This window comes from Aricia agestis, chromosome 4 (genome assembly GCF_905147365.1).
Source record: "Aricia agestis chromosome 4, ilAriAges1.1, whole genome shotgun sequence".
NCBI classification, from domain to species: Eukaryota; Metazoa; Arthropoda; class Insecta; order Lepidoptera; family Lycaenidae; genus Aricia; species Aricia agestis.
The window spans coordinates 2,739,088-2,758,349 of record NC_056409.1 but is presented as its reverse complement, the minus strand read 5'-3'; the positions used below and the strand labels follow the sequence as shown (position 1 = coordinate 2,758,349).

At 41.2% G+C, this 19,262-nt stretch overlaps 1 protein-coding gene across 4 annotated transcripts in view; it reads right to left on the bottom strand.

Moving 5' to 3' along the window:
- LOC121726683 (myotubularin-related protein 8) overlaps positions 1-19,262 on the bottom strand; it is a 46,423-nt gene that overhangs the window by 2,875 nt on the left and 24,286 nt on the right. For 3 of the 4 annotated variants that reach the window (XM_042114156.1, XM_042114154.1, XM_042114157.1), the window contains exons 2-17: positions 15,611-15,727; positions 11,780-11,942; positions 11,211-11,368; positions 8,267-8,439; positions 7,031-7,118; positions 6,356-6,488; positions 5,588-5,663; positions 5,267-5,423; positions 4,682-4,825; positions 4,196-4,302; positions 3,683-3,811; positions 3,209-3,335; positions 2,488-2,615; positions 1,979-2,084; positions 1,358-1,492; positions 317-464 (exon numbers count right to left, since the gene is read on the bottom strand). In XM_042114156.1, the coding sequence (XP_041970090.1) occupies positions 317-464; positions 1,358-1,492; positions 1,979-2,084; positions 2,488-2,615; positions 3,209-3,335; positions 3,683-3,811; positions 4,196-4,302; positions 4,682-4,825; positions 5,267-5,423; positions 5,588-5,663; positions 6,356-6,488; positions 7,031-7,118; positions 8,267-8,439; positions 11,211-11,368; positions 11,780-11,942; positions 15,611-15,727 (2,089 nt within the window). Of the gene's footprint in view, positions 1-316; positions 465-1,357; positions 1,493-1,978; positions 2,085-2,487; positions 2,616-3,208; positions 3,336-3,682; positions 3,816-4,195; positions 4,303-4,681; positions 4,826-5,266; positions 5,424-5,587; positions 5,664-6,355; positions 6,489-7,030; positions 7,119-8,266; positions 8,440-11,210; positions 11,369-11,779; positions 11,943-15,610; positions 15,728-19,262 lie in introns of all 4 variants that reach the window. The other variant, XM_042114155.1, reaches the window with a different exon arrangement.

Sequence of the window (19,262 nt, the reverse complement as noted above, 5' to 3'; positions counted from 1 at the left end):
AGTATGTATAATAAAGAGTTTGAATTTGAATGTCGTACAAGAAAAATCGTAATTTGATTCCTAGGCAGAGAAGTTGATACCTAGGCAGACGCGGGGACCTACGTAGTTTGGTCGCGTTACATCAAACCTAGCCGACAGATCACAATTCACAATTAATTAACATTTAATTGACATGATCCGACCAAATGACGTTGGTCTGTCAACTGCCTAGTAATCAATTTCCTCGATGGTACAAATAGACTATTTTGATATTGATGTTTTGGAATGGTGGAATGGTGGTGAAAAGGTGCGCGTTTTGTTATGCACGTATACGCACCTGGCGGCGCGGGTGCGGGCGTGTCGGGCGTAGCGGCGGGCGCGCACGTGGTGCACAGCGGCACGGCGCGGGGCGTGGCCAACGCGGGCAGCGCGCGCCGCGTCACGCACCGCGTACACACACAGCGCCCGCAGCCCCAGCAGTGGTGCTGGAAATTTATACCAAAAACTTGATATTTAATACAGTATGTTAGGGCCTTTCCACACGACGTATTTTTTGCGCACTATCGACACGCGTTTCTGATGCGCTCGTCTTCTACGTGTTTTCGTCGTCTTTTGGCAGATATAAAGTTTAAAACGTGTCGGCTTCCTTCCGTTTGCTGAGCGTTCAAATTGCGTTTGTATCGATGCAAACGAGCGTATAAAAACGTCGTGTGGAAGGGCCCTTAGCTAGTAATTAGGGCTCCCACACAAAACTGCGAATTCGCATCGCATCACAAAAATCTGCAACAAAACTCTCACTAAAAATGACATTGCGATGTAAATTCGTAGTTTTGTGTGAGAGCCCTTAGGCGCAACAAGCGGCGTATCAAGAACACGCGAAGTTAGTAGTTACGAAAGTTACGCAATGCCTTGATTTCATCCCAGATAGAATCTATGCGAATTTTTAACCGCGACGCAGTAAAACTACAATACGTTGAACGATCAAAATAACGCCCTAGTGGCATTAGAGGCCAACTAATTGAATGCCATACAAATTATAGTTGTATCACGAAAGTCATAACTCGCACTTAGCTGCAGTGGACATTTTTTTTTAAATAAGGGGGCAAACGAGCCAGGTCACCTGACAGAAAGCAACTACCGTCGCTCATGAACATTCGCAACATTAGAAGAAAGCCTGCAGGTTTCTATTTTTGATTTTATTTTGTTATAATTATTTAATAAGCAATATTATAAAAACGTTAATGAACGTATCTCGCCGATAAACCTTGTTTTGGCGAAGTGTAAATGTATTAGATTTTATGTTTCATGAAATAAATAAATATTAAAAAAAAAAGGTGCGTTGCCGGCCTTTAGACATAGTGACCTACGTAATACACACCTTCCTGCTGAAATGATCTAGGGGCGTGGAGCAGCTACACTCGGTGACGTTCTTAATGCTGCGCCAGTCCAGCGCCACAGAGCCCATCTCCGCCTCCAACTGCGCCAGCGTGCTCGGTATCGACGCGTCCGTCTTCTGGAATTGACAAATGAACTTGTTATTTGTTAATGACTAACGACAATCTCTTAAAGGATAACTGCGTGGGTCAAAGTTCCTATTTAGCATTCGTGTTTCACCACTTCCTGATTAGTGCCGGATAGGTTATCTACCACTTAACTTGACAGATGAAGTATTGAGAATCTGTCAAAAAAGCTGTGAATAGTGTATTCGGCACTTTATCAGAAAGAAACAGGCGCTTAGCGTCATAAATTAGTAGATTTTCTACCACCAATTTGTTCCTGTTAGTTTTTAAGGCTTTGCTCCTATTTGTTCGTAATCAAAAATTTGACTAAGAATTAAATTACATGGCCCATACAGCATTACAAAGAACCAATTGACATCTCATTTATTGAATTAGGACCAGCCGTTTTGAACCTAGGTACATAAAGTATCAATAAATAAGATTGCCAAAATTATTATCCTTTTTTTTAACTAAGTCGGGTAAAAAAGGTTATTACTGACCTCTGTGATGAGCGGTATCCGATCGGGTTTTGACGTGTCTTCCTTCAGCGGGTGGTCGTGGTTGGCACACTCTAACTCTGATAAACCGCTCGACTCGTAGATAAGTCTGTAAAAAGTTAGAGGACATTAGTGCTTTAAGAACTGTTGTTTGTTGTCGTCAAAGACGTAGAAATGTTGATCGCATTTAACTTGATATGTGCAACAATCTATTCATTCGTACGTCTATTACGCCTCTAGTCCACCGACGCTGCGAACTGCGAAACAGCGGCGAACCGATTTACTGTCTCATCCGCCACACGACAGTGCGTTTTATATTGCATCTCGCTCTATTCCTGTTTCGCAGATATTTTGCAGTTCGCAAAGTTGGTAGACTAGAGGCATGAGTACAAAAAACAAAAGATCACATTAAAAAAAAAATATTCTGAGATATTCTATAGGATCGAACGTTATAGCAATTAGCAACGGCATAAACACGTTGTTAAAAACCCTCAACGCATGTTATAACTCACTTGTTGTCTATGGTCAGCTGCTGTGTGGCGGTCTCGAGGCCGGTGTCCGTGTTGCCATTCTGATAGTTGACCGCACCCTCCTTCTTAGCCTTGCGACCCGACAGGAGACTCTTGAATGTCGCTATTCTCTGTAAGACAAAAAAATCAGCTACATAAAGTCGATGGTAAATAAGAATGGGAATATACACTCGTACAAGGATCTTTTGGAACATGGCCAAAATCCAAAACTAACATCTTGTAAAGTGGCTGCGTTCAGACCAAACAGACTGTCAACCGCTGACTGTTAGCAAGATTACTAGCACAATAGAAAACCTTCGTATAGTCAGTAAGGCATGAACGAAATATTCAATATCTACGGAAGTACCATAAACTGCACAATGTTCGCACAATTCCGGCGGCTGATAGTTAGAGCTATAACTCACCGGGACGCCATCGCGATGTAGCCAGTGATGTTGCCATATCACCTCTACGTCGCCGCAAAGCGGTGGTTTTAAACTTAAGTAAAAAAACAGCGCTTTGCGGCGACTTAGAGATGCCAGACGCTGCTTGGACGTTGCCATGGTAACGTCGCTGGCTATGTCGCGGTGGCGATCTTACTTGAAATGTACAGGCAGTAGGGCGTGGATGTCTACGCCCTGCTGTAAATGTCATTTTGCATAGTCTTGTTCAAACTTCAAAACCCGAGCACACAGTATACAGCGGGAAGGGGGGCGTGACGTACCCGGGCGAGGTAGTCGACGTGCAGCGCGAGCGCGGTGGCGTGGTCGACGGCGGCGGGCAGCAGGTCGGCCAGCGCCTCGCGCGGGTGCACGCCGCTCTCGTGCCGGCAGTACATGCCGCGCCAGAATCTAGAAACATTGAATTGTTATAGGGCCTTTCTTAAAGAAAACTAGTGTGTAAAATATAACGTGGGCTGTCAGCTTGCAAGCGCTATAATCAGAGTCAGGGACTGCTGCAAGGCGGGAAATGCCTACATGTCCCGCCCTGCAGCAGTCCCTGACTTAATCACGGAATCAGTGCGCTCCTCCCTTACTGCGCTGCTGCTTGCTGCTTACCAAGAAATAGTTAAAAGGTCCTACAGGCAATAGCAAGTCTATTATAACTTTTATGTTACATAGAAGCAAGACGACTCAAGTAATAAGTCGAGAAGAGGTCGAAGATCAAATCTCTTTTCCATAACGGAGCAAGATGTCACCTGATGCTCTGCGCGCTCAAATCCGGTTTGATGAGCTCGGGGTGTGCTTTAGGGTTGTACAGCGGGTTCTTGTACTCGTTGAGGTGGCTGGCCATGTAACCCCACAGCGAGAACGTGCGCTCAGATAACCTGAAATATTAAAACATTAATTAAATTAAATCGGTTATTTACCATGAAATAAAATTCAAAGGCCACAGATTTTTTCCTGTTCTGAGTCCAAGGCATAAATTGGTAACATAGCGGTTTTACGTTTAGATGAAATAAAATCTATATTGTGGAATACTTAACTTTACTTGGGGCTTTAATGGCAAACAAATAGTAGTAATCTTGCTCATGGGTAGAAGTGTTAAACATACATTCTCGGTATAATAAACATTCCCAGTATACAAAACACAACAACACAAACAACAAGATAAATCATAATAGGCCATGTGTCTGTCTATACTGCGTATACGTGTGAGTGCGGTACGCAAATGTGTACGCAATATTTGTATCAAATGTTATCATAATCACCGAAGATCCCGGCGGTCCTTCTCGCAGTTACCGACGAAGGTGCCGTACTGGCAAGCGTGTGCGTGATCGTGCAACGTCAACAGGAAACGCTCGTTGAACTGGAATGCCTGCAAGTTGCAACACATACAACAATTAGGGCAAATTTACGTCGATACAGTAAGTGCTAGTGTTATTAGATACCGTCGCTGAGTAAGCACTACAATGTCCAAATATCTAAAATCTTGTAACAGTACAGTTTGATCATATTTCGTGAAATATATGAGGGCGCCACCAAAAGTTTTTAAGGTGTACCAACTTTTATACTTATTATATTTTTTGAGCGAAGGTATATTACAATCAATTTAACACATATATTTTAAAGTATAGAAGTTAAAATCGTTGCTAAAAATGTTGGTGAACTAAAACTGCACCTGGACTTTTTTGCCAAGCTCTAAAAACGTCACAGTCCAATCCAGCATTCAGTAACCAATAAGAGGGTATTGTTACCTCAGGCATCTGTCTTAGCAGCTGCCACGTGCAGTCTAGCAGTTGCGTGAACACGGGCGCTCGCTCCTTGCTGTCGCCCGCTATATGCGCGCACCGCGCCGTGAACTTGTGACCGAATGATAACCAGTCCTTCTCGATCAGTGCCTGCAATATGCAGTTAAAAGTATAGATCAGAGTTAGAACTCAGAATATAATTAGCTACGAGCCTTAGTTATGCTTTATGAATAGTCAGATGTTTTTATTTCTGTTGAGCTGTAGATGAATCAAGGCCGCGCAAACATTTTATAAGGATGACTCTCATTGAAAGTCTACAAACTTGCGTTAACGCCTATATTACCTTGTAGAAATTGATAGTAGATTAATAATAAATTCGTTATTTGCACACACAATTTTATACAACACAAAAACGGAACCTAGAGCATGATCAGAAATACGAAGCTTAGCACACACACGGGACATCGACGTTATGATGGTCAACAATTTTGAGAAATGCTCCCTAGTACGTGCGTTGTGTGTGACATTGAGTGGTTCATAATGGATCCCAATAACACTGTTCAATACGAAACGTTCAATACGTGACTGTACCTGGTAGCCATTAATAGTGCGGTAGTGCGGATCAAGCAGCAGCGCGGCGAGCGAGCACGCCTGCGCCGTGCGGTCCCACCCGTCGCTGCAGTGCACGCACACGCTCGCGCCACCGCTCACCTCCACCGCTATCCACCGCGCCGTGTCCAGGATAGATCTGGAAAGAAATAAGGAATATGCATAATACATCTCATTATTTTGCGACTACAATGCAAATGTTAAGAACGTGAAAGGTGGCTCATTGCATTCATGCCTTGCCCTGCCTCAAAAATAACGCCTACAGTTTAAGAAAATCGTAACGATTTTTCGAGTAATACTTACTTGATATGTTTTAGCCACCCCGACGACTCTAAACCACTGAAGAACGACGACATCGTCGGTGTGTTTTGTTCACACGCTGAAACAAAATTAAAATGTTTATAAACTAATAACTCGAATAGTTTCTTCCATATTAAGTGTTGCTAAAAGTGGCTTTCCGATCAATGCCGCAAGCAGCCGCGACCGACAAAAATTCAAATAAAATGCCACTTAATGAACTAGGCTAAATGTTACATATTCTACCGACATTGGTCTAGCAAAAGATGCCACTGTGGGATATGTGCGTGGCCGCCACAAAGGAAGATCTTCCGAGCGAGGTGTTATCCCCGGTCAGGCCGAAGCCCACGTGATACATTTCAGCTGTCGTATATATACCGACGCGCTCAGAAAACTTCGATAGCGCGATGCAGGAATGTTAGGCGAATTGTGGGTACCGCCACACCACCGATGCTTTGTAGAGGCATAGAGCAAAATAAAACCTAGGTCATAACGTGGCATTTTGTTTGAATTTTTGTCGGTCTCCGTCGCTTGCCGCAAGGATCGTAAAGCCACCTAACCGGCCGCCTAGACGAGCAATTATTATCATGCTTCAATTTTATTGAACAGTTTAATTGCCAATTAGATTGAAGGCGCGCGATGTTCAATATCAACCCTAGACGATCAATAATATTACGCAATACGTGATATTGTTCAATATTAATAAAGGCGCCCGCGGATGTGCATATAACGCATCTCACTCTTTCCAAACGCGGGTGAAAGAGACAGACTCACTCTCGACGAGTTTCTGCAGGCTCTTGCGCATGACGTGTATGTTGCCGATGCCCATGAACTCGAACTTGATGTTGTCGTAGAACGCCTCGTTCTCGTACCCCTTGCCGACCGCGCGGTTCACCATGGCGTTTATCTGAAAACGTTTGATTTAGGTCAATTAAATAATAAATACTAGATGTACCGGTGAACTGTCTGTTACTAATAAACCTTCTCTGGAATTCCATGATTATTTCAAGGCTAAAATTAGTCAAATCGGTTCAGCCGTTTTCAAGTTATGGCGAGACTAACAAAATTAAAAAATCAATTTTATTTATATGGATAGAAACTAGTAAATATACTATCTTCTACAAAATAAAACGTTCTGAATAAAAGTCAATAGAGTTATCTCTCTTGTTATTATATTTTTATGAGAGAAAAGGCTTGACTCAACGATTAGGAGTACAGGACCGCATTCACTGAAACTTATATTATGATCATGACTTTTAAAATTACTAGATGACGTCTGCAACGCGCGAGAATCATACATTATTCCAGAATAAAAAGTGTCCCATGTCCTTTCCCGGGACTCAATGTATCTGCTTAGCAAATTTCACCAGAATCGGTTCAGCGTTTTGGACGAGAAAAGATAACGGACACATTCTCGCATTTATAGTTTTAGTATGAAGATCAACTCACTCTAGGACGCATATCCACGACGTACATCCACGGTTGGTTAGGGTTCGCCCGCCTGATCGCATCCAACATTTGTTCGTCCTCCATACATCTGCAAAAAAATAAATAATGAAGACTATTACATCTAACTGAGGTTTGATTTTTTTTTTTTTGCACAAGAAAAAAGTTTCAGTAGAATATAACATGAGTTATATTCTACTGAAAATCTGTGATCTACATAAACTATGAATTGAGAAAATTTTAAGCCCGCCAAAAGGTTATGCGCCTGTCGCTTGCCACAAAGCGATATATCAGCTAGTTTTATGCCCGCTTTAGACGACAACTACATAAGTGCACAATTTTTGTACTACTTATTCATAAGTTAATTATTGTAAAGTGATTTTGATTACGGGGGTGACTTAATCACTAAGTGATCAACCCCCTTAAAAATAAAGATTAAAAAAAAGTGCACAATTAACATTACAAACTGTAAGATGCTTTAATGTATTGCTGTAACTAAGCAATTTGAAGTATGCAAAATAAGCTGAGAGGATTTACACCTTTTAGGGGGACTTGCGTAGACCTGGGTTAAAGTTAACTCTGAGTTAAACATCATGTCATCTCTATCACTCACTTGGTGAGTGACAGATATGACATGATGTTTAACTCAGAGTTAACTTTAACTCAGATCGGCGCAAGTGGGCCTTAGTAGTCATAAGTGAGCATAAAAATATAGGCTCTATTGCAGAGCGTACCAAGCCAAGAGCCCGCTAAGCGGTTGACTGCATCGCGCTCGGGTACGTGTCGCACAGCTGGGAGTCACGTCATACAGATGTTCAAACTGACCTGGCGGAGAACCCGCTTAGCGGCTGACTGCATCGCGCGATGGCGGCGCCGTTCTGGTGCAGGTACGCCAGCACGGGCAGGCGGCCGCGTGACCGGAAACTCGCGCTGCCCAGCAACACGGCCTGCGACGCGCGCGCCGGCACGTAGATGTGGCTCGGGTACGTGTCGCACAGCTGGGAGTGACGTCATACAGATGTTCAAACTGACCTGGCGGAGAACCCGCTTAGCGGCTGACTGCATCGCGCGATGGCGGCGCCGTTCTGGTGCAGGTACGCCAGCACGGGCAGGCGGCCGCGTGACCGGAAACTCGCGCTGCCCAGCAACACGGCCTGCGACGCGCGCGCCGGCACGTAGATGTGGCTCGGGTACGTGTCGCACAGCTGGGAGTGACGTCATACAGATGTTCAAACTGACCTGGCGGAGAACCCGCTTAGCGGCTGACTGCATCGCGCGATGGCGGCGCCGTTCTGGTGCAGGTACGCCAGCACGGGCAGGCGGCCGCGTGACCGGAAACTCGCGCTGCCCAGCAACACGGCCTGCGACGCGCGCGCCGGCACGTAGATGTGGCTCGGGTACGTGTCGCACAGCTGGAAACGATGACGTCATTATCATTTCTTCTTTAAGAACAAGCTGTGCCCCGCGGTAGAATAAGACAGTTTTCCGTAGGAAAATGTAGCCTACGGCACAATAGACATTCTGTCTACTCTGCCTATGGAATATGTGTCAATCCAGGATGTCAACTAACTCCATGTCAAAGGGGTTTGGGTAATATTGGCGTCATTTTCAAATCTCGCGGCCACTCACCAAACCAGCATATTATGAAAGAACATATCAAGGGGAGTAAACTTTATTATGGGGGACATATAGCTAAACTATATCGGAGCCGAGATATTAGGCATTTTAAGTTCGTATTTTCAACTAAACGTAAATTCAATTATAACATGAATATTCAGGAAAATACAATAAAACGGCGTTATTTATTAGCTTAAAGTCTTCCTCGATAAATGGCCTATCCAACACAAAAATATTTTTTCAAATCGAACAGTCAGTTCCTGAGATTAACATTTTCAAACACACAAACACTTCAACTTAATAATATTAGTATACAGGGTATAACAATACTAAGTGATAATACTTTAGGGTGTGTACTGTGTATGAGTCCCGTGTATTAGAGTTTACTGTGAAAGTAGTAGCGCTGAAAGAGAATATTCTTTTTTCACTTTTGTATGGGGAAACTCTATACGCCAGGGCGCGCAAATTAACAAAAAAATTTTTTGGTCTTTCAGCCCTGCGGGGCTAAAATGGTCACATTTAGCAATTCCTCTCAATCAATTCAGCAAATGAATTGTCAAAAGTGTCAAACTGACAAATGTCAAATCAGTTCAAAAATACAGAAATGAATTGCAAGCAGATTTGCATTTTGATGGCATTTTGCGATTTTAGGAAAATGAACCATATTATGATTCATATCATGATTCTTCAAAGCGACTGCATTTTAGCCCCGCTGCTCTTTTCAGAGTGAACTTTATACAAGGGACACATAATGTATACCCTAACTAAAGTATTATCACTTATGTTACAACCTGTAGCTATATAGATTATTATAGATACAAGAACAATTAATTATTCATCTCATCATTTATTTTTAATTTTAGTTATTCGTGCATTTTAGAGAAGACTTAACCATTCAGCATACAATCTACGCGCCGCGCCGTCATTTAATGAGTTTTTTAACTATTTATTTTGCTTTTGCAAAAAAATGCAAATCCATTTTTTCTCGAATTTCTTAAAGATTTTTTCATATTTTTTCTGTAAGTAAATAGTTAATCTTCTCATTAGTATATCTAAATATAAAAATGGATTTTTCAAATGTGTTAGTCGCGCTAAAACACGAAAACAGCTGAACGGATTGGGCTGATTTTAGTCTTAAAATATTCGTAGAAGTCCAGGAAGGGTTTTAAAGTGACACGAAGTTCACCGGGACAGCTAGTATTCTATAAAACATTCCTGCAGCTGTACTTCTATAATGAGTCGGGAAGTACCTAGATTAAAAGCTGGACTGACAATTCTACCGAAAGCTGGTGGCGTCGAGCATCATACTACTTTGCATACTGCAAAATTCGCTTAATAGTGGAAATAATCGACATTATATTATGGGAACAATACCCTAGAGTCATTTTACCCACAACTTGATACCATAATAATATATATTCTGTGCCACAACACAAGAACAATAATTATAATTGTCTAATATTACATCCGGTCCTTTGAAAACAACTGTCTAATGAAATATAGTCTCAAGTCTGGCTATATTTTAGTCGGACGAGAGTTAAACCTAGTGTGAAAATATATATGAAAAATTATTCATATTTGACGCGGACGAAATCGTGGGCAATAGTTAGTGAAAAATATATATCCAACAGATTAATATACCCTTTCTACGCCTGTTTGTTAAGGATAGCTCAATTGAATCCATACTTTAATAATATTCACTACACGTTAGAAAGGGGAGTTACAGTCTGGATATAGACAGACAGACAGACAGACGGACAGGCTGAAATATCTTTGTTATCGGGTCCCGTTTTTACCCTTTGGGTAAGGAAACAGGGGAAAATTGTACATCTTTGTTATTATACTATGCAGTATGCTGACACGGACAAAGTCACGGGCAAAAGCTAGTAGAAAATAAATTCTTGCAATATTGTATTGTTTTCTAAGGTGTTATATTAATTTATAAAATAAAAATAATGCCTTTGAAAAAAAAATTGCAACAAAGTTACTTTTAAAACGTCTTACAATAGTTTTGGTCATTGAAAAGTGTCTTACACTACATGATACTAGTTCAGAACAATAATCTACAAATTATATATAAATATTAGCCATTTGAAAATAAGTAAAGTAAGACTCATTTTTTAGTCCACTTTGGTTCCTGGTACCTGACCAGGTGTCACACTTAGAGCTACACAAATTCGCAGGTATTCTAAGTACACGAGGCACTACTAATAACCTATGGTTTCATCCATCAGAGAGTAAGTTATATCTTTCTGGGATCCAGGTCTAATACAACCGATCGCAGCTAACATTGAATTGACATAAAACATTTGTCTCTAATGTCTAATGTGAGCTATTCCTATCTCTAGTAGGGCAAAACCAGAGATAGATCAAATATTGGGAACGGCCGTTAGTTGCTAGTTAATAAAATGGCATTTTATTTCATTTTTCGTAGGTCGCGGTCGCGGGCCGCGGCAAAAGCCACTTTTAGTCGTCATCTGTCAAGCTGGTACCAACAACCCTACCAAAAAACGTACGTAACCTCCAACTGCCTCAATCAATCTCCTAAGGTACAACACTACCTCACCTCGTAGTCCTTATTAGCGGGACACAAGACCCAGTGTTCGTTGGGCACGTTCATGCGCTGGTACTCGGTCTGCAGGTCGAAGTAGTTCCAGCCGGCGGTCCGCGGCAGCTCGTCCGGGCTCGACTTGTAGTGGAAGCAGTATAGCTCGTCTAGGTTGACTGGAATATGGTGGATAGCAAGAAACGATGCTAAATTAGAATCTCTCGTTTTGAAGCACAATATAACATCGTTCACGGATTAAAAAGGATATTTCTCCAGCTAAGTTTATAGCATTAACAATTTATGAAATGTGAGTCCAAAATGTCGCAATTCTTTGCAAAGGTTATGGTTCCGTTATCCGTATTTGTCAATACATTAGTTTACCAAGCGTATACAGCATTTTTCAAAAGATCACAGTTTGTATTTTTATGGGCATGACACCCTTATAAAACTGGTGTTATATTCAGCAATAGTTTTAGCCTTCATGCATATAGCACCTGCCTTATAAATCGCTATCCGTACATCCTTCCACAAGCCCAGCTCTTGCTTAAATCATGCTCATATTATAGGCATCCAGAACATCATCTCACCTGGCTGACTCAGCCTCAGGAGGGTCTGGTGCATCTCGTAGCAGTCCCTCTCACGAGGGATGACGAACAGCACCGACTGGAAGGTCTTGGTGCGCACCAGCAGCGGGGAGCCCGTGGTGGTGATCGGCATTCGCTCCACGGACGATATGTGCATTAGGAGGATCTGTAAGACGAAAGAATCGTTACCTCCAGCTTACATATGCCGACCTAGACACGTTACGTTAAGGTGCCTAATCCGAGTTAAAGTTAACTTTACGTTAAAAATTAAAATGCTTTGGCCATCATGTTTCTCTGTCATGAATTAGAGGAACGAGAGATATAACAATACATAAACCCGGGATTACTTTTAACCCAGGTTAGTGCACGTGGGCCTAAAACGAACCAAATTATTTGCACGTGACTAAGTTAGACAACCTGCGGAATGAATCACGATTATATCACATGGTATTACTTTTAGGCTTCTGGTACTATTTTCCTGTAAGGTCCACCTTACATCCATACTAATATTATAAATACGAAAGTATGTATGTCTGTCTGTTACCTCTTTACGCCCAAACCGCTGAACCGATTTAGCTGAAATTTGGTATGGAGATACGTCGTATCCCGGGAAAGGACATAGAATTAGAGATGTGCCGATCAAGACTTTGGCCGACTAGCTGATTAGTCGGATGCAAAGAAGCCGACTAATCGGCCGACTAGTCGGCCAAGGCGATCATGGTTTCGGAAGTTTTTGTAACACTTTTTTTACTGCTGATTCGCGGGTAAGTCACACACGCCGCCTGCGAAGGTGTCGGATCGTATTATGTTTACTTCACGTACGTAAAAAGGAGGAGGTTACTTATATAATATATTATGTTCGTCTGTTTATTTTTTTCATGATAAAATTAATGGTTTTGAGGAAATATTTCATACATGTGCATGAAATCAGCAATCTTGATACATTTGTTGTTAAAAACGATATTAAAAAATATTTCTTTACTAGCAGTAATTTCAGAAACACTTCATTTAATTTTAAAACGTGTAAGACTTATGAAGTGTGATATGAACACTTCGCCGAATTAGTCGCCGACTACAAAAGTGGCCGGATAGTCGGCTGTACCGACTAGTCGGCACATCTCTACATACTTTTTGAAAAAATGTACGGTTCCGGGTTCCCGCGTGATAAAGGAATTTTGGCACAACGGAGTTGCGGGCGTCATCTTGATCTCATCTATTCATAAACACCAGTAACAAAAGAGACTACATTACATTTGACCTAGGGTTACCTTTAACCTAGATCTGCAAGACAAACTAAAATTTACCCACTATTTCAAACTTTATTATGCCAGTTTTGTGCAATAAATCGGAACTAAAAGTTATCCATTTCCGTTGGCAGCATTTGCAAATGGTGTCCATTGTCCATGCATAACCTTCAATACTTGTGTTGGATACAAGCTTTGGCTTGTATCCAACACAAGTGGAATGTGGAATACTTTATTTCTACGAATAAATAAAATCAATGCCCATTTTAAATCATAAAATGACCCCTGTAACCCTTTCTCTGAATTTGTCGGTAAGTAAAAACTAAAGAAAGAAGAAATTATTTCAGTACCCTGGGCCGGTTCGATAAACTTACATGTACTTACAGGCTTTTGTACAGGCCCCCATATACGGGAATGCCGATCATTCCAATCGGACTGAACGCAAGCCGAACTGCCTCATACACTATCAGATAAGTTGATTCCTAGGCAGATGGCGGACCTAAGTAGTTTGGTCGCGTTACGTCAAATCCGACCGACCGACCACAGCTAACTTCGTAGCAGCTAACATTGAATTGACATAAGCCGACCAACCCCGGCCCAACCCCGGCCGCACATTATAAGTTGATCAGAATTCGGACGCCTAACTTTGCTCATATTATGATATTATGTTTGTGGACCCCGCATACTCAAATATATCAGAATTCTGACGTGTCTGACGTCCGACAAAATTTTTCTGATCATAAATTCGGAACGCGTTCTCTCTATACACTTTGTACTAAACTCGGAGTCGCCGTAAGGTTTCTGACAGGTGTGCGGTGTGGTGGTCCGGCGGGCGTCCGAACTCCGAATTTTTCTGATCAGAAATTATTATAATGTACGGCCGGGCCAAATGACGTGGGTCTATCAATCGCCTAGGAATCAATTTCCTCCTTTTGTTTTTAGTATTACACAAATCAAATACGAGGGCTGCCTTTTAAGTTCTGTCGTTTGTAAACTTCCCGCGATCATTGAAAAAAAACCATGTGGGATTTTAATCTCCTTGTATTTGGATTTCAAAAACAAAAGAAATTATTCAGATTGGTCGAATAGTCTTGTTGTATCGTCTATTCAAAGGTGACAAGTCGGTTGTAAAAATGGAAATGTTAAAGGAAAATTTCCGTGCGATATTTTTTTACAACTAACGAAGTTAATTATCGCGACTTCGGCGTTTTAAGGAGATCACTTCTGTACTTAGTGATGCAGGACCATGTCTTAGGATTATAGAACGCTGGTATTTAGAAGTTTAAAGTGGACATCCTAGCCTCAGTGACCAGCCACGTGATGGTCGTCCAAAAACCGTCGTAGCGCAATAGAATATTGAAGCCGTGCAGCAGCTAATCCTCGAAGACCGTCATGTGATATATCGCGAAATAGAGGCATCCATGGGCATTTCAGGGACCACTGTCCGAAAAATCTTGCACGAAATACTTGGAGTAAAAATGATGATTTCTCGTTAGATACTTTGTTTGCTTAGCAACGACCAAAAACAGCCCGTCTTAGATTTTGTCGCAAACTCTGCAGCGATTCAACCGAGGAGAGTCAAAGCACGTTTATAATTTGCTCAATGGTGACGAGTTTTGGATATATGCTTATGATCCAAATTCTAAGCAGCAATCTACTGTCTGGGTCTTCTAGAATGAGCCAAAATCGACCAAAGTCATGGACTCACAGAGCACTTAAAAAAATGTTTGCCTCCATTGTGACAAAGGGTGGTGACATCGCCACTATAATTGTACCCGAAGATTCCAAAACGGTTACCGCTGACTAGTATACCACAGCTTGTTTGCCACAAGTCATCACTGAATTTCGAAAAAAACGATTCAAGACGTTGTATGTTCCTGGCCATGACAACGCATGTTCGCACATCGGCGGTCAAACAAAGATGTATTTTTGAACCCAAAACGTTGAAATTTTAGATCATCCGCCTTACAGCCCTGGCATGAGCCCTAAGGATTTTAATAAGTTCCACAAAATTAAGCAAAGTCTTTGTGGCTAACGTTTAAGCTCACCGGAAGAAGCTGTTTACGCGTAAGAATTGGCCATTTTGACTACCCAACTTCGGACTGGAATAAATGTTTTAAAAACTGGTCTGAACTGCAAAAGCATTTTAAATATCGCGAAGAATTCTTAAAAAAACAATAAATGGTGATAATCTATTAGATTTCCTGTATTTATTCCAAACGACAAAACTTAAAAGGCAGCCATCGTATATCAAATCGTTTACGTTAGGTTACGACACATATACTACATTTTTTGTTTTTTCTAGAAAGTGTGTAATTTAGCCATAAAATGATTTAATTATGAAAAACAGCGTTATAACAGTCATCTTTGAGATTTTTTCTATCGAGCAGAATTTTTCAAATTGTGTACTGATATACCTTTGCGTATAGGAAATTTTCTCAATTTTAAAACGGTACTTATTTTATACTTAAATAATGACATTTCCTTTACTAAAAACGTGTTTTAAAAAACCCATTTTACGTAGTTACAACAACCACAGCGCCTTAATATAAGCATAGCCAACGACAAAATATTATTATTTATAGCTTACCCATGTCTCTTTTCTCATTTCATGGTCGACGAATATGAGGTGTGTGGTGGCAAAGTACAAGGTGCCCTTGGACGGGTTTCGGAGGTTGTACTTGTCTAGTAGCTGGACGTTCTCCAACTGCAAACAAAATACACGCTCTAAACAATCAAAGAGATATAATAATAATATATTATATACAATCAGAGTACATAATTGATTTGAATTATAATAATAAGCAGACGACAGACCTATGTTATTTCGTTAAGTTATGACTCATGCATGAGTCATGAGTTACTCGTATGACAATCCTAGTTGAAGGATTGCAATTAATATTGACTTGACATAACGCGACCAAATTATGTATGTCGTTAGTCGTAGATCTATCAATCATGGTCTCTGATAGTAGGTATATAATATTTGACGTGGGGGAGCCATGCTTCGACACGAATGGGCCGGCTCGACCGGAGAAATACCACGGGCTCACAGAAAACCGGCGTGAAACAGCGCTTGTGCTGTGTTTCGCCGAGTGAGTGAGTTTACCGGAGGCCCAATCCCCTACCCACCCCTATTACCCTATTCCCTCTTAAAAGGCCGGCAACGCACCTGCAACTCTTCTGATGCTGCGAGTGTCCATGGGCGACGGAAGTTGATTTCCATCAGGTGACCCGTTTGCTCGTTTGCCCTCTTATTTCATAAAAAAAAAAACAAAGTGCTAACCTAGGCTTTTGCCTAAAGCTCTCAGCGTTAAAGCTCTTGAAAGATCAAACGTAGAGACGTAGAAATAAATTCCGTTTATTCACAAAGCAGAAACACTATGTACAGTTGAAGACAGCCCCAATGGGTCACATTTAATCCTTTTTGTCAAGAAATAGCGGTTTTAATTACCTGACGTACCCCTGTACGGTAATTTAACATGGTTTTGCCCAATTTATTTTCCTAATTAAACGATTGAGGAAAAAGACAAGTTACACAATATAAATATAGACAGTAGATCTTCGTCATCCTAGAGCTATCACATCGGCATATGCACATATAGGTATGTGTGATTTTAGATATCGTAAAGGTACCGTTTCGATCAACGCGGCAAGCGACAGCGACCGACAAAGATTCAAACAAAATGCCACCTAATTAATCCTTCAAGCCCCATAAGAACACCGGTGACCGCGACAACAATGGAACACAATAGCATTTCCAAGAATCCCCGATCGAAGGGTCAAAAGTACACTATAGGTTTCAATTTTATACCGACATTGGTCTAGCAACCCATGCCGTTGCTGCCTTGTAGTGATAAAGAGAAAAATGAAACCTATAACCTAGGTCATAAACTGGCATTTAATTTTAATTTTTGTCGGTTGCGGTCGCTTGCGCCTAGGATCGGAAAGTCGCCTTAAGAGGGCAGAAAAGTTCAACGATTTACGATACGTCTTGTGCCTGTGTTGAGCAAGTTTAATTTTATTGTCAATTTTTAGTTACTCTACTATCTATATAATATTGTGCGAGGCGGGTCTTGTCAAAAAGGACAAAAGCATTGTTTCGCGAAGACAAAATAAATGACTAAGATAAAGAATTTAGGTGTAATTTAGCTTGAAATTACGCCCGCCCTTGTAAGGTAAGGGTAGATAAGGGTTAGAAAATATGACTGATTGTATAGGCTAAATGCCTATATAGGTCAAGCAAAACTTTGAGACCGCTCGACAAAAATTGAGGGGATAGGCGCAATGTTGGATTTTTAGATCCTTTTGTTGCGCGGGACGTGGGAATACGCTATTGGTAGATCAGCTGTCAGTGGGTCGTTATACGCTCATTACCTTCTCCGCTTTCATCAAGCGACCTTTAACTTTGGCGCGGCTTTTTTATGGGAAAATACTTGACGCATCCCCGGCGGATTGAGGACATCGACAGGGTATGTGGGACTACCTATTGGGGAGTCCCGCATACCGTGGAATGCTCCACTCCCCGCTTCAGGATAGAATTGCGGGTACGACAGAACCTATCGCAACTCTACGCTAGTTTTTCGAGGCCCATGATAACATCACGAGATATGATTTTAAAATTTAGAATTGCTAACCACTAACCGTTATTTGAATTTTTAACGGGTCGAGCCACGAAACCTTTAACCTAATTACATGCGAACTACGATATATCGTAACATCGACAATGTCTCTCCGAAGCTTCCAAATCAAGAACAAACGTAAAAATGTAATTCCTAGACTATTTATGTTTCTTTAAAATCTAGATGCTACGCAACTTTTGTTTATACTAACCCACAAATCCCCAAGCGGCAGCCGGCTGCCGCATAACAATTGAAAATCGATTGTGTCTGCCATACCCACGATGGAGGTGCAACAGTCGCGTTTTTCGCTTTATGAATGTAAAAAGATAACAGTCATAATGACGCACTTTATGAAATTAAGTAGTTTTTCATAAACATAATAATATAATGCTTCTAACTATGTATTAAGTATACAAACATTTGAATGATGGCTTTAATATTGCTACTTCGAGTGACTTTTCCTACTATAAGACAAAAATGGCAACTTTTTTAAAATATAAAGCGTACTAAATGTTTATACGTATAAATGCGTACAAACATTTTTAAGCAGTAATTATAAAATACAAAAATGTATAGAAACATAAAACAATACATAATATTTTCATCACAATTCTAAGATGGGTTCTCTACTCTCGAACGATGGCGTCTAGTTAGTCAGGCTTTCAGGATATATTATGAGCAAACAATGGCCTTTTGTGTTGTGCCATTAAACACCGCTCGCCAGTCGCCTGCCAATCAGCTACTGAACAACGGTGTAATTACACTGAATTAATATACACTGATGATAATACAATCCATACTTATATTATGTGTGCCGACTGCCGGGCCGGAATGCGAAAGAGTGTCGGTCTTTCGGTCTGTCTGTCTATCCGTCTGTCCGTCCGTCCGTCTGTCTCTTTACGCCCAAACCACTGAACTGATTTTGCTGAAATTTGGTATGGAACCGGGAAAGGACATAGGACACTTTTTATTCTGAAAAAATTTACAGTTCCCGCAACCGAGTTGCGGGCGTCATCTAGTATAATATGATATTTTACATGCAAAGAATAATAGGAGGAGAAGGAGATTAATATACTATTAAGGATGACTAATTTACTGTCGCGCTGTCTGCTCACCTGTCGACGCTGACACCAAAATGCCATCAGCGCCGACGATGCATCATGCACATGCAGTCGGCGTAAGACTTAAGGCTGAAGCCAAACGAGCGTAATTTATGAGTTGTGAGTCGCAGAATTTCAGCTGGCAGAAATTCTGCTGCATTCAGTTGCATACAAAAGTCCCGTTTGATTCACACGAGCGTAATTTTGTGAGTCATGATTTGTATGAAAAGACATTTACGCGGCAGAAAGTCTGCGACTCACAACTCACAAATTACGCTCGTTGGCCTCACCCTAACAGCAGAGTAGACAGAATGATAGAGTATGCCGACTTAGAACTGATGTTGAAATTTTTAAATTTGACGTATTATGACGAAAATCGTCGCTAGGGTTGTTAACTTGTTACCTACGAATTTAAAACTATGACATATTCGCTGGACGTGTTCCTTTTTGGTCGTATTCTTGTTTGTGTTTTGGCACATGCCATTAAAATTGTCAGAATCCAATTTTGAAATCTTTATTT